This window comes from Chinchilla lanigera, unplaced genomic scaffold (assembly GCF_000276665.1).
Source record: "Chinchilla lanigera isolate Chin_1 unplaced genomic scaffold, ChiLan1.0 scaffold00032, whole genome shotgun sequence".
Lineage (NCBI taxonomy): Eukaryota > Metazoa > Chordata > Mammalia > Rodentia > Chinchillidae > Chinchilla > Chinchilla lanigera.
The window spans coordinates 397,961-413,045 of NW_004955433.1; the positions used below are offsets into that span (position 1 = coordinate 397,961).

General features: G+C 35.8%; 1 protein-coding gene across 1 annotated transcript in view; it reads right to left on the bottom strand.

The window, feature by feature from the left end:
• Nucleotides 1-1,221: 1,221 nt before the first annotated feature.
• LOC102007264 (ATP-binding cassette sub-family G member 2-like) overlaps nucleotides 1,222-15,085 on the bottom strand; it is an 86,874-nt gene continuing 73,010 nt past the window's right edge. Inside the window, exons 12-16 of the mRNA XM_005388159.1 lie at nucleotides 12,102-12,226; nucleotides 10,561-10,718; nucleotides 4,594-4,683; nucleotides 3,464-3,549; nucleotides 1,222-1,590 (exon numbers count right to left, since the gene is read on the bottom strand). Of these exons, the coding sequence (XP_005388216.1) occupies nucleotides 1,446-1,590; nucleotides 3,464-3,549; nucleotides 4,594-4,683; nucleotides 10,561-10,718; nucleotides 12,102-12,226 (604 nt within the window). The 3' untranslated portion in view covers nucleotides 1,222-1,445. The remainder of the gene's footprint in view (nucleotides 1,591-3,463; nucleotides 3,550-4,593; nucleotides 4,684-10,560; nucleotides 10,719-12,101; nucleotides 12,227-15,085) is intronic.

Consider the following 15,085-nt stretch of genomic DNA (forward strand, 5'->3'; position numbering starts at 1 on the left):
ATAGTTTACCTTTTAATGTATTACCTAGATGGTAATACAGGTATTAGACTTTGAGCCTGACAAAGCCATGTGATTGTTTCTGGAGGAAGTCTAGCAAAAACATTAGTGTAAAAGAAAATGAAAGCAGGACTGTAGCTGCTGGGACAGCACTAGATGCTTTGCAGAGGTATGTCTAAAGGGATGAAGACATGATGATTCAAAGTTCACTTCCTGGGATAATTAAGCTGTATGGCCCTCACTAACCCTGTTAATGATTCCTCCCATTTCCCCTGTCCCTTCTTTTTGTGGTAATCCCAATAAAAGGTTAAAGAAAATTGTAATTGGGGCTTCAGTTCTAGAGGTTGTAGCCCCCTGATCACATAAGTTTGTCTCTCTTGTTTTTCTTTTCATCCACCACACATCATTCTCAGGACCTGTCATTCCACACAGAAGTCAACTTTGTACCAACATCTCTCATTAATTGGTCAGCAACAAATGCATTGCTTTCTAGTTCTGATACTCTATCCTCATACTGATCACTTCTGCTATGAATACTTTCAGTAGAATTTTCAAATTGAGAATGATGTGGAAATAAAGTAGTGGGCAGGTACCAGGGAGACTTTTATAGGGATAGGTAACACTAAGCCATAAGTCTAAAATTTCTAGAATGGCAAGGATCTTGGGAATGCTGAGTCTAGCAGTGGTCAACTCTTCAAGGAGGCAGCTTTGCAGATACTGCAATAGGATGAGGCAGGATTCAAATATGTGTCTTAGCAAAAGTTCCCCAGAAAACTCTGATTCAAAAATTGAAAAGTACTGGACTGTCCCAGAGGGCAGAAAAGAGAGCCAGAATGTCCCACAAATGGTACAAGAACAAAAGATCTCCTAAAAAAGTGATATACTACAATTCTCTGGAGAGGAATAAGTGCTACCAACCTTAACAATGGTATCTAATATATTTTTGTAACACCAAGTTTTCTTAATGCTAGAGTAACACTGGTTTGGTTTTCCAACATATGTTAGATTTCATTCTTCTAATACAGCATGAATATTTTGTAATTTATAAAAGAACACCAGACCGCAGATCATGGACTATCAGTTTTGATAGTCCACCCATTCATTTGAAAGGTATGGAAGCTAATACCAAAGATAGTAGTTTGTCAAGGCATTCTACAATTCCATTTTAGTTTTTTAGTTCAATACATTAGATTAGTTCTTTGTGAGTATTGTCTAACAACGTAATTTAATAAAGATTTATAACTGCTTTAATTTTTAGTTTGAGGTCTTTGCAAAATTCACATAATTCAGTTTGCTTGATTTTGGTGAATAGTTCCATTAAAAATAATTGTTGCTGGAAAACAGTGTGATGGCAAAGAATAGACAACAGAATGAAATATTTGGACACAGAATACATCATGATGTTTCTTTCTAATGAGAAGGTAATTTGCAGTAAATTTAAGGGGAATTTAAAAATGTTTTTTAAACAATAATTTTAAGAAGGCAACTATGAAGAAGACAATTATTACAACAGCCAAAGCCACATGATTCTTCCATAAGCCCCAAGGTGAGAGATCAACACCCAGACTTGTTAGGAATTCTTCACCAGTACATCTGAAATTCAAGACAAAAGTGATATAACTTCATTATTTTAGCATATGTTAAATCTTACTCTGTATCATCAGTATTCCTTTGATAAATAATCCTATAAGTTAAACAAATATTCTATAAGTTAAACAAATATCCTATAAGTTAAACAAATACTTATCACTTCAACTTATAGTAGTTGATAGTCATTGAAGAGTGCTTACCATCAGCTAGATACTATCTGGACAGTTAATCCCAAACAGTCCAGAAAGGAGCTATAATACACACTTAAAGAAGGAATGGGCCAGAGTGAAACTGTTTTTCCAATCTCCTCTAATTCATTTGTTTCCAAATCTGTAATGCTTGCTGTTCTCTTCAAAGGAAATCTTAGTGAATATTTTGATTTTCTTTTGATGAGAAATACCAAGGGCTTATCCTGTGGCACTCACAGGCCTTGCTAAGAAACAAATCCCACTCTCTGCTGATCTATAAGAAAGCCATCCAGAACCCAGGCTATAAATCCTAAAAGTAAGGCAAGGGCTTTGGTCAGATCACATTCTTTCAGTTCTTGCACCAAGACTGAAAGATACTCAGCTACAAAACATCACCAGCAGGCCCAGGTATCAGATTCAAATCTTAGGTAGCTGAAGCAGAGCAGGATGGACTTGTCTTGCTACAGATGAAAAAGTCCCTGTGCTCAAAATGCCTATGGTAGCCAAAATTATTGCCTGCTCCTGTTCTTGTGCATCTCTTGGACTTGACAGTACTAAAATCATCTGCAGCCCCTTTTCACTCAAAGCCTATGGCAAATCCTCCTTCACTGCTCCACTTTTCCTGTTCACTTCTTCCTGATCAGCAGACTGGCAGTAAATTTTTATTATAAATTTGCCACACCTGGATCAAAGCGAAGGAAGTGGGTGGGATAAAGAGAACCACTGTTCATACTAGCTTTTACAGCCAATAATTCAAAACACAAATTTCTCTCAATTCTAATAATAATTTATACACTACATGAAATATAAAATGACCTCTTTTGAGTACATTTGAGTGTAAACGGGCTGTTTTGATAGTTAAGCAAAAATATACACCACTACCTGAGCCCAACCTGTAAACAATGATAGGAGCTGCAGCAACAGCACAAAAGGAGAGAACATTGCACAGTCACAATGCTGACAATGCTCTTTGTTTCAAGCATCAGAAGATGCCACGGAACAAAAAGAAATATTCTGTCCTCTCACATAAACTAATGTATGAGAATCAAACATTAACCACAAACATGGGAAAGGAAAGTATCATTACAATTTTAAAACAATATATTTTAACTTTCTAAACTGTATTCGTGTTTTGAAGGCACTGTGCAGAAATGCATTGAGATATGTGTCCCTTTCTTTAGAGGATGCATGTTATAGAAATTTATAAACACAGACACATTCAACTGTGCAGATTTTCATTTCTTGATATCTTCCAATGCCTGAGGGAAAGAAAATTGCCAGAATCTTGCTGTTCCTCCCCTTTTAGCTCCTACTATTGTCCATAGATGGAGCTCACAGATAGCAGAGACTGTAAATCCTTGATTCACTATCAAAGTAGGTAATTTCAAGCTTAAAAGGCAAGGAACTTAAGCCAACCATCAAAACACCAAAATAGCTTCAAAAGTGTAACACAAGTATTTCTCCACGTTAAATATAGTATTTACTGCAGAAGAACTGCAGAAGTGCAGAAGAAGCGTTGTGCAGCATGTTCACGTACATGAGTGTAGAATGACTCACAAATGAGGTAAGTCAGGTGCAGACTGATGTGTTCACTGAAAGGACTTACACCAGCTGTAAGCCCAAGGGCCTTTCTCCGTGGCACTACAGACGGAGTCGGCCCATCATGACACTGAGCACTGAGCACTTACATTACGTAGTTGGGACAGTCACTGCTTCCAGTTTCATTGAGTCTTGGACAGAAGTTTTGACCCCAAAATTCATTGTGCTGCAAAGCCTAAAATACAATGCAAATTAAATCAAGGTAAATATTTTTAAATTTTAAAATTTTTCTAAGAAATTTAGTGCAATTCTATCCCTGTATTTTTTTTTTCTGAAAACACACCAAGTTTCACACTCATAGTCCCTGTCACAACAAAGCAACTAGACTTATTTTCCTGGCCATGAACAGGCCTAGGGGTTGAGGTGTTGCTTTCAGTTGGCCATGAAGACCACTGAGTAGATTCCCTCAGACTGCCGCTCTGTCCTCCTTTACCCCACCACACTGTCACCCACAAGCACTAAAGTCACTGTAATAACAGTGGTGCTCAATGAATAGTGTTGATGTACAGCCACAGTCTTTCATTCTTGATTGATTTTATCAAAACTAGCTGCAATTACTGGAGCTAGAAACACACATATTAATAGTAGTTTCCCTTAGCTTATTGAAGAGAATATTTTGTGCTTTTTTCTGTTTATTTCTTCTTTGTAGAGGAGTAATTTTTTCAATGACTTGTACTCTGAGTAACATTTTAGCTATTCTTTTAAGATTATGTTACCCAGTATATTAACTGTTGTTATTCTCTATTTTCTTTTTCTTTTTTCTATAGAAGAAGAGTGCATTTTTACATCTTCTTTATTAGTATCTACTTATATTACACCAAAATTTAAAAAGAAAGTTTTCTTTCAGGATGATTAGCCTGCTAAAGCAAACATGGCTGTAAGTATTGCATGGTCTTCATTTTTGTTCTTATTTGAGATGCAAACTATGCATTCCAGTCTCCTATAATCTCATTTATTTCCTTATTGAACTGCACACAATAGTATATTTTCATTAATTGATTGTTCTTTAGTGTGAGATTTACCCCACACTTAACCTCCTGCAATGTGGAGACTGGAGAAAACCCCAGGCCACTCCCTGAGTAAGTGCTAACCACTGCTAAAATGGATTTCTTATCAACTGCTCTTTAGAGCAATAGCCAGGAAAAGGAGACATCCAGGATTTATTCTGGTTCTTTCCAGCCTGGGAACCCAGTCACAAAGATAGACAAACCACAATTACCATCAGGCCATAGTATGGAACATTGATGTACTGAAGCCATAAGAGCCGAGACCCAATGATTCTGAAAAGAAATGTCATGTACCAAAATCCCTACAAAAAAGAAAAAACCATGAATCACAACAGGTCCAGGGATTGCAGGAGGAATTCTAGAAAACTTCTTTTTCAAGAATCCTACAATCTTCAAGCTAATACTATGAAAACTGCTTATGTAGTATTATTTAGAGAATAATGACAAGAAAAGAATATTATTTATTCACTACAGACACAATTTTTGTTTTATATATTTTTGAGGCAAGATTAGTTGAATCTTTGGATGTGGAACTGATGAACATGATGGGCCAACTCTATTGAGTATTATAAAGAAACTACACCCATCTGTTCCCCTAAAAATCTCGGCAATTCTGAAACAAATCAGAACAATCCTCACCATCACATGTCCCACTCTACTTCCTTACAAAAATAATGTGTTATTTACAAAAGTATCACTTCATTTCAATTACTTGGGGTCAGAAGCAGGTTTACAATAATGCCAAGTCAAGAACTGATGAGCACCATAATGTGATGAAATACAGCAGATAATATGGTCAATATATCCATTTAAACTGACACAAAAGCAGTATCACAATGGCAGTGCCAGGAAGGACGGCGCAGAATGAACATGTGGCACAATGAGGTTCCTATGAAACTTATTCTAAGTGGAACAAAATCTACTGGGATGTGCAAAAAATTTCAATGTTGCTGGTAAGTGTGTTTATATCTAAACTTCACTTAAAACCAAATGTTTAGTATATAGCAGAGTATCTCTACATAAATATCATGTTATGACTGGTGTTATAGCTGCATATAGACATCACTATCTAACAATATCTATCAGCATCAAATAACTCAGTAAAACATTTTTATTAATTGAGATATATTTTCTTTAGTGGATCACAAAACATAGTAATTTTTCAATGATATCTATATTGGTAGTTACCAAATTCAAACGTGTGAGAAAAAATTTCTGTCACAAGCTTATGGCAGTGATGACAAACCATTTAGAACTTTCAATAATAACAGACAACTGTGGAGTGAATGCTATAGGTTGCTCACCACTGACATATGGTAGTTATGTATCATTTAAAAACATATGCTCCTACTGTAGCATAAAATGATCTGTGTTTTAAAAGGCAAGGCATTTCTCTTTAATTGATATGGTAAGAGAAAATGTTCCACTATTCTCATAACTCACTTATGTGAGAGCCAAATTTCAGTATATGTAAGATTAGAACTACATTAATATTTCTAAAATAGATAAGCAGATATGTTGACATACAAGATTACCACAAACCAAGAAATAAGATGACTGAAGACTGTGAACTTATGAATGTTTCACTATTTTAAACTTGTCTTGTATTAGTCCCTGTTAATAATACATGACGGAGGAGTTTATCTTTCTTTATGGCTGAGTAGTACTCCATTGTATTGATGGGCATTTGGACTGTTTCCAAGATTTAGCTATTACAAATTGTGCTACTATAAACATGGGTGCACATATATCACTGTGGTTTCATGTTTTTAATTCTTCTTGGAAAATACCCAGCAGGGGAATAGGTGGATAGAATAGGACCTGTAGCCCTCATTTTCTGAGGAATCTTCACACTGATTTCCACAGTGGTTGTACCAGTCTACACTCCCACCAACAGTGAAGAAGTTTCATTTTTCCCCACAGTTCATCCAGCATTTGTTATTGGTTGATTTCTTCATGATAGTCATTCTTTCTGGGGTGAGATGGAATCTTAGTGTTGTTTTAATTTGCATTTCTCAAATGACTACTGATGTTGAACATTTTTTCATATATTTACTTGCTGCTTGTATTTCTTCATCTGAGAAGGCTTTATTCATCTCAGATGCCCATTTTTGGACTGGATCTTTGAGTTTGGGGGATCTGATTCTTTTCAATTATTTATATGTTCTAGGTAGAAATCCTTTGTCTGAAGAACAATTGACTAAAATATTTTCCCACTCTATGGGTTATCTTTTCACTTTTTTGGGATTTCTTTTGATGTGAAAAATTTTCTAATAAGACAAGATCCCAGCTGTTGATACTTTAAAGTATTTCCCATGCAGTCTGGGTTTTGTTTATGAACTCTCTGCCTACCCCTATGCCTTCAAGATTTCTACCTACTTTCTCTCCCAGTAGATTCAGTGTTTCTGTTTTAATATTTAGATCTTTGATCCATTTTTACTTTAGTTTAGTGCATGGTGGTAGATATAAGTCTAGTTTTCATCTTTGGCATATAGAGAGCAAATTCTTCCAGCACCATTTTTTAAAGAGGCTCTCTTTCATCCAGTGAATATGTTTGGCCCTTTGTCAAAGATAAGGTTGGCTGAGTGTGTTTGTAGTTGTGTCTCCTTCTTCTAATCTGTTCCACTGATCCTCAGCTCTGTTTTTTGCCAGTACCATGCTGAGTTTATAGCAGTAGCTTTGTGGTATAATTTCAAGTCAGGTATAGTGATGTCTCTGCCTTGCATTTGTTGCCTAGGATTGTCTTTGTTATTCCAGGCCTCTTCCAGTTCCACATGAATTTTAGGAATGTTTTCTCTATATCTATGTGGGATGGTATTTCTCTATATCTATAGACCAATGGTATTTTGATCAGGATTGCATTAAATCTGTATAGCAATTTTGAGAGTATGGCCATTTTCACTGTGTTGATTCTTCCTATCCATGAGCAAGGGGTATCTTTCCATTTTCTTTTTTTTTTTTTTTTTGGTTTTTCTCTGGTACCAGGAACTGAACTCACAACCTTGCGCTTGCCAGGCAGGCGCTTTTGCCGCTGAGCTAAATCCCCAGCCCCTATCTTTCCATTTTCTGATAGCCTTTAGATATCCTCTTCCAGAGTACTGAAATTCTCAATACATTGACCTTTACTTCCTTTCTTAGATTGATTTCTAGATATTTCATTTTTTTGGATGCTATTGTGATGGGTGTGATTTCCCTAACTTCTTTTTCAGGGAATTTGTTGTTTGTATTCAGAAATGCTACTGATTTTTGAGTGCTGAATTTTATCCAGAGACACTATTAAATTTATTAAATCTACAAGTGTTTTGGTGGAGTTTTGGGGGTCTTTGATGTAGAATAGCATGTCATCTGCAAATAATGATAATTTAACTTTTTTCTTATCCTTTTTTTTTTTTTTTATTTTTCTCTCTTTTCTAATTGCTCTGGTTAGTGTTTCCAGGACTATGTTGAACAGGAGTGGTGACAGTGGACATCCTTTTCTTGTATCTGACTTTAGAGTGAAAGATTTCAGTTTTTGTCCATTTAGTATGATGCTGGCTGTTGGTTTGTCCTAGGTGGCTTTTAACAGATTGAGGTAAAGTCCATCTATTCCAATTTTCTGTAGAGTTTTTATCATGAATGAGTGTTGAACTTTGTCAAAAGCTTTTTCTGCATCTAATGAGATGATAATGTGATATTTGTCTTTGGCTCTGTTGATATGGTGTATTACATTTATTGGTTTGCATATGCTGAATCACTCCTACATTTCTGGGATGAATCCCACTTGGTCATGGTGCATAATCTTCTTGATGACATAGTATGTTCTGTTTGCTAGTATTTTATTGAGTATTTTTGAATCATTAGGGAGATTGGCCTATAGTTCTCTTTTTTGGTTGGATTTTCTCTGGTTTTGGTATCAAGGTAATACTTGCCTTCAGCAATGTGTTAGGGAGTATTGCTTCCCTTTCAATTTCATTAAAGAGTTTGAGGAATATTGTCATTAAATCTTCTCCAAATTTCTTGTAGAATTCAGTAGTGAATGTATCAGTATTTCCAGCAATGCTAGTTTGACAGATATGAATTAGTCTAGTTTATATTTATCATTGAAGGTCTTTATTTTTCTTTTGATTTTGAAGGTTCCTTTTCAGGATACAATAATACGAGTTAGCAATTAGTTTCTTTCAGGTCTTAAAGAATTTCCTTCAAATTTCTCCTAGCTCTTACATTCTCTTATGAGAAATATGCTGTTGTTCTCATAGATTTGACCTTACAAGTGACTTGGTACTTCTCCTAACAAATTTTAACATTGTTTCTTTGTTATGAACCTCTGGCATTTTGACTGTGGTGTGCTAAGGTGAGGTCCATTTCTGAACCTCATTTGTGCTTCTAAATTCCTCCTTTACCTAGGTCTTTGTCTCATTTCCAAATTTTAGAATTTTTTTTTGCTGTAATTTCATCCAATAGTTATTTTTATTTCATTGTCCTTTATTTCATCACCCTGCTCTAGTCCAATAGACTTTAAATTCATTCCTTTAGATTTATGCAGGAATTCTCACATAATTGTATCAGCGTTGTTCATTCCTCTATTTTTCCATTCTTACTGTGTATTCTAGCACATCTACTCTATTTTTGCATCCAAATATTCTATCTTCTAATTGAGCATGTTCACTGCCTCAACTTTCAGTGGACATTTTTATTTAATTTACTGATGTTTTCAATTTCAGAGTTTCTACTTAGTTCTTCTCCAAAAATTCTCTATTTACCGAAATAGTCATTAAGACCCTGCATTATCATCTTTAATTAATTTAATTGCATTTTATATCTACTTAGATCTCATTGTCCAATTTAGTTATTAATTTATTCATTTGATTATCTGTCTTTTTATTAATCTTACTGGCCATTAGAATTGTCAATTTTTAAAATTATTTGCCTGGAATTTCATCTACTTCCTCATCTGTGAGGTTAGCTTTGGCAGAGTTGTATATTTGTGCAGGCATCTTGGTGACTTGTTTTCTCATATTAGTTTGTCCCTATGTTGAAGTTTGGACTTCACTGTGAAAATGTATCTATTCTCCTGTACTGGGAGGGTTGTAAGTGGTTATCTCTTTCTGATGTGCCCCAGATTACAGACATATCTTCTCAGAAAATTTCAACTCATCCTTTTCTGGATACTCCTAATACTGATGGACTCAAAGTGAGCATTTTTTTGGATTGCCAAGGTACAAGATGGAGATTCTTCACTGAATAGTGCCCTCTCTAGTGACCCAAAAAGATGTACTGTGTCGCTGATAGTGTACTGGGACCCAGATTGCTGGTCATCTTGTGGACCTAACAGTTCCCATGTGTGATTGTTGTTGCCACTGTCTAAGTTGCCTTCTCTCCTCCATGAAGTGGCACTGAGGGTCTACAAGTCCATGGTAAGGACTAAGAGCTTGTTCTTTACCTACCAAGGCCCATGCCTAGAATGTACTTGGAGAGAGTATCCCTGGGCAATAAAATTGTAACTCTCCTGAAATTTTAAAATATTCTTTTTCAAAATACAAGAAGCACTCTGATAGACTCCCCACAATGCACACTGTTAACTCATCATGGAACTTAACTTCACCCTGACAGGAATAAATCCAACAAAAATCACTTCACTTGTGGTTAAGTACTAGACTTTCTCTAATACTAAAATGAAAGAAAAGCAGATAATCTTTCTGTTTTATGAAGGAGACTGTCAACCATAATTGTTTCTTGAGTTTCTCATTTATTAAGGTTTCATAATATGTCAGAAGAACTATCCTTTAAAAAGCTAATCAGCTAGGCATGATGGTGCACACCTGCAATCTCAGAACTGGGAAGGCTGAGGCAGGAGAAATGCTGCAAGTTTGTAGCCAGCCTGGGCTACATAGTGAGTCCAAGGCCAGCCTTAACTACACTGCAAGACCCTGTCTCAAGAACAACAACAACAAAAAGCTAATCAGTAAAAGCATGTTAACCAAGTTACAGTAATGACATTGAAATAAAGACCAAAAAAAGTTATATATGAGTGTTGAGGAGGACTGTTAAATGCCATTATAAACTTTAGTAAAATTTATGATTTCCTGAAAGTGTCAGAATCCCAAGTACCGAATCCTCAAAGCAAGACTTACATAATGACTGAATATGTAGGATGGAACAATGGAAAGTTTCACTCTCAGACATGCACAGTTTCTACTCACCAACATAAACCGAAAATAGCTGGTCATGAGAAATGATATTATGGGCAGCATTACACTATGGCCTACTGCTAAGACCAGTGCCACAGAATCAGCTGAACAAACCACCATCCAAATGGTAAGCATCATAATGAAGAAAGCTTCCACTGCTGGTTTCAGTCCTTGGAACGAAAAGAAGGGATTAGTCCATCAGCCTATATTGTTGTATTTTTGTGATTGCTCATTGTGCAAATAGCATCACAATATTCTGAGAAACTAATATCAGAATGAAAAAAGGAACCTAACCAGAGGTTCTAACCAGATATCTAACCAGATATCCTAGCTCACCAATTTTACTGTTGTCTGCATATAAATGTAGAAACTTAGCACAGAGTTTTATCCCACACTTACTCCAAAGGCACTTTTTCACATAGCACCTATGATTGAGTACATATAATTATGAACAATTGCTGATTCCTGAGGCAGAAAGTTAGAGACATCATAACAGATGAAAATTTTGTTGTCTTCTCTCATAGGAAATGTATCAATGACACATTCACTTAAGCAGACATTGCCACACTACTTATTGTTTGCTATTACAGCATGAGTGTAGAAACAATGATCAGAATTTCATGACTTCAATGTAGTTTCAATATCTCCAAGAAAGTATGATCAAGTACCACACAACTCTTAAATGGAGAATGGGGAGTTTAAGTTTCACAAATTACTTTGTAAAGAGTAATTACTTATTGCTATATGTTAAGCAGTCTAAAGACTGGAAATGAGGTGCAATAATACCAATCAGTAATATAGGAGTCTGTATGATATGCCTCATTTTTCATGACATACTTCTTATTAATATAATGAAAGATAAGCTCTACTAGTGTTTACACCCTTTGTGTTATAAAAATATGTATTTCGTGTGTGTATGTGTGTGTGTGTGTGTGTGTGTGTGTACTGAGTCAATGGTGAACTCTGAATATACTGCACAAATGAATCTTTCTACATCTATGAAACAAATATTTCCATTAATTCCATAAATCCCAAAGTCATCTTCTTTCTCTCATTGGACAATGGGAGAGGAAGCAAATACTTGTGTATACTGAAATCTTGATATCTCTCTCTGCATTTATATATGTGTATGAATGTTTATCATTGTGTATATGTAATTGGATAGATAGATAATAGACTTTTACAGATACAGAGATATTAAAGTTATTAAGTATCTAAATTTTATTTCTACTTAGACATATAAAAAATAGTTATGTAATTAATATCATAATTTTTGCAAGATAGACTCAAAAAAATCTTACAAATTTTTCCATATTTCAGTATGAGTCACAGTAAATGTTTGTCTTAATAACTCTACAAAAAATTTCAAAATTTCAGTTGGAGAAAGTCTGGGGAATAACATCGACATTGAATAGGTAGTTTGGAGTGTGCATGCTTGGGATTACAGGCTTCCCTGGCTTGTGACTTGGTCAGCAGTTTGAAAAATCATAAATGTATTGACACAAGGAAATTGTCTTCACCTCACAACCAAGTCTCTCTGTCTCGCTACTTACCTATTATGATGTATAGTATGAAAGTAAAGATGAAACTTTGCAACAACCTCCTGGGTACCAAATCACACAACAGTTTTCCCAGGAAATAAGATGACACTCTGTAGTATCCACTCGTATACTCGTGTCTATAGGAGACAAACACAGAGTACACATCCCTGATGATTTAGTATGGCACAAAATAGCAGAGGAGACTCTTTCCCTATAGGTTTCTATGTGCCATGACAGCTTCCCACACCCTCCACGCCCCCTCCCACTCTCCACGCTCTCAGATGCCAGCACTGCTAGGTATCAGCTGCAGGAGGCTCTCACTGGGAACCTCTGTCACTGCAGAGCGCCTCCTGCTGTTACCTTCAGTGTCCTCAGAACCCTCCCTGTGCACAGTCTGTGTCACCACTCTCCTCAGAGGCAGTGCTTGTGCTCTGATGCTGGCTCCCTGTGAAGAGCAGGGCTCTTCTTGCCTCACTTCTGGTTATGAGGAAGGTGACATCACTATTCTCCAAAACCTCAAACGCAGCTTCAGATCACTAATCTGTTTTTACTTCTACTACTCTCATGTATTTTTTAAAAAGCTGCTTCTTTTAGTAATTACACTTCTAACCAACACAGTCCTGTCAGCCACCAAATCCTAATCCTTCCTTCCTGACATCTTTCTCTCATAAATCTCAACTCTTCCACTACTCTCTTCCTTGCTTCCCTCGGTGGTGATTCCTGTCCTTGGCATGAAAATAGGGGCAAAGCTCTTCCATCTGTGAAAAACAAAGAGAGAAAACCATTCTCCTCTTTACTGTGAAGTGGCTTTTTCCAGTCCCCCACACACCTAGGGTTTAACTTGGTCACATTCTTTTCATCTTCACCCTCCAACTGCAGCTTGGTGATGATCCCAGCACTCAATCTAGTTCAAGCCCTCAAACCGACCGGACACTCTTCAGCCCCTTTACCACTGCTTCCTCTGCGCCACTGGCACTTGCTGAATATGACCTAAACTCGCAGCTCTTTCAACTTTGCACACTGGGTGATACACTGTGTCAACCTCAGAGGTTTAGGAGTTTCACCAGCAACTGAAAGGGAGCCAGGGTCCTCATTTTTTTTTTTATTTTAAAATTTAAAAACTGATAAAACAACAATGAAGACAAAATCAAAACAACACAAAAACAGCAAAAAAAAAAAATACATGACCTCAAAACATAATGATAGGAATTAAGAATGGTTGCTACATTACATACCGTTATCTTCAACGAAGTTGCTCAGTCCACTAGACATAAGAATGTAAGATTGATCAAACAATCAAAGACAGTAACGAGTAATTAAAAAAAAAAATTGGAGGGGCTGGGGATTTAGCTCAGCGGCAAAAGCGCCTGCTTGGCAAGCGCAAGATCGTGAGTTCGGTTCCTGGTACCGGAGAAAAATCCAAAAAAAACCAAAAAAAATTGGAAACGATGCAGAGTTTCACCATACAAGATGGTAAGGTTCAACAATGCTTCTTATATTGTATATTCTTTTCAGATCAGTCATTCTGATTAAAAAATTCAAGCGTGCAAAATTGGTCAACTCTGTATTATCTCTAATGTTTTATTGAAGAATTATTTTCTTATTCTCCTTAATGGTTTGAGCAATCCTTCATTCTTACATCTGGTAATATGAGCAATGTAGTTGAGGATAGCGATATGTAATGTAACAATCACTGTTGATTTGTATTATTTTGTCTTGAGACCCTGGATCACTTTGAATGTTCTTGCTTTGATTTGTTTATGTTTGTGATACTGGTATGCTGCCACTGTTCTATTTTTTTGTTTGTTTGTTTGTTTCTCATTTACTACTATCTTTAAAATAAAAAGAAATAAATTTTACCATGTTCTGCTTTCCTCTTACCGATATTTATTCATTTGTTAATACACATAAATATTTCAGTAAAAAGAGAAAAAAAGAAAAAAGAATATTTTAAACATTGACTGTTCCTCTCAGTAAAATACAGACATCAGCAATATACCTATCCCAGTTACCTTTATATAAACATATAAATTTTGGTATTCATTTTTTTTAAAAACCAAAATAATGAAAACAAATACACAAACAAAACAGCATAGAGAGCAATAAAAATGATACAGAATTTCAAATAGGGTAATACGATAGTAACAATGGTTGTTATACTACACAATGTCATCTTAAAATGGTTTCACATATAACCAGATATAGGCATGCAAGATTGATCAAACAATTACACGTTAACAGTTCCTTTCAATAAATCAACAGATATTAGTAGTACAATTATCCTAGCTATACTGTGTATCTATATATACACAGTATATATATTTCCTTCATCCTTCTTTCTTTATCCTCTCCCCTCCTTCATCCCAGTTGCTCCTTCCTATTTGAGCAGTTTATTTTCCCTTTCACAATACCTATAGTACCTTTCAGATTTTATTTAGTCTTTCAGGTTCTTATACTAAAGAGGAAATACAATGTTTGCACATGTGAATCTGATTTATTTCACTAGTGAGTATGGTCTCTAGTTGCATCCATTTACCTATAAAAGCCTCTAGTTTATCTTTCTTTATACCTGAGTAATACTCCATTGTACAAAAATATCACATCTTTTTTATCCATTCCTCACTTGATGGACATTTTGGTTATTTCCAAGATGTAGGTATCAAAAATTGTGCTGCTATAAATATGGGTGCACATATATCATTGTGGTATGATGTTTCCAGTTCTTTTGGGAAAATTCCCAGGACATTGAATGGAACCTCTAATCCTAGTTTACTGAGGAATTGTCAGACTGATTTCCACAATGGTTGCACCAGTCTAAACTCCCACCAATAGTGGAGAAGAGTTACTTTTTCCCCACAGCCCATCCAACGTTTGTGATAGGTTGATTTGTTCATGGTAGTCATTCTTTCTTGGATGAGGTGGAATCTCAGTGCTGTTTTAATTTGCATTTCTTGAATGACTAATGACGTTGAACATTTTTTCATGTATTTATTTTC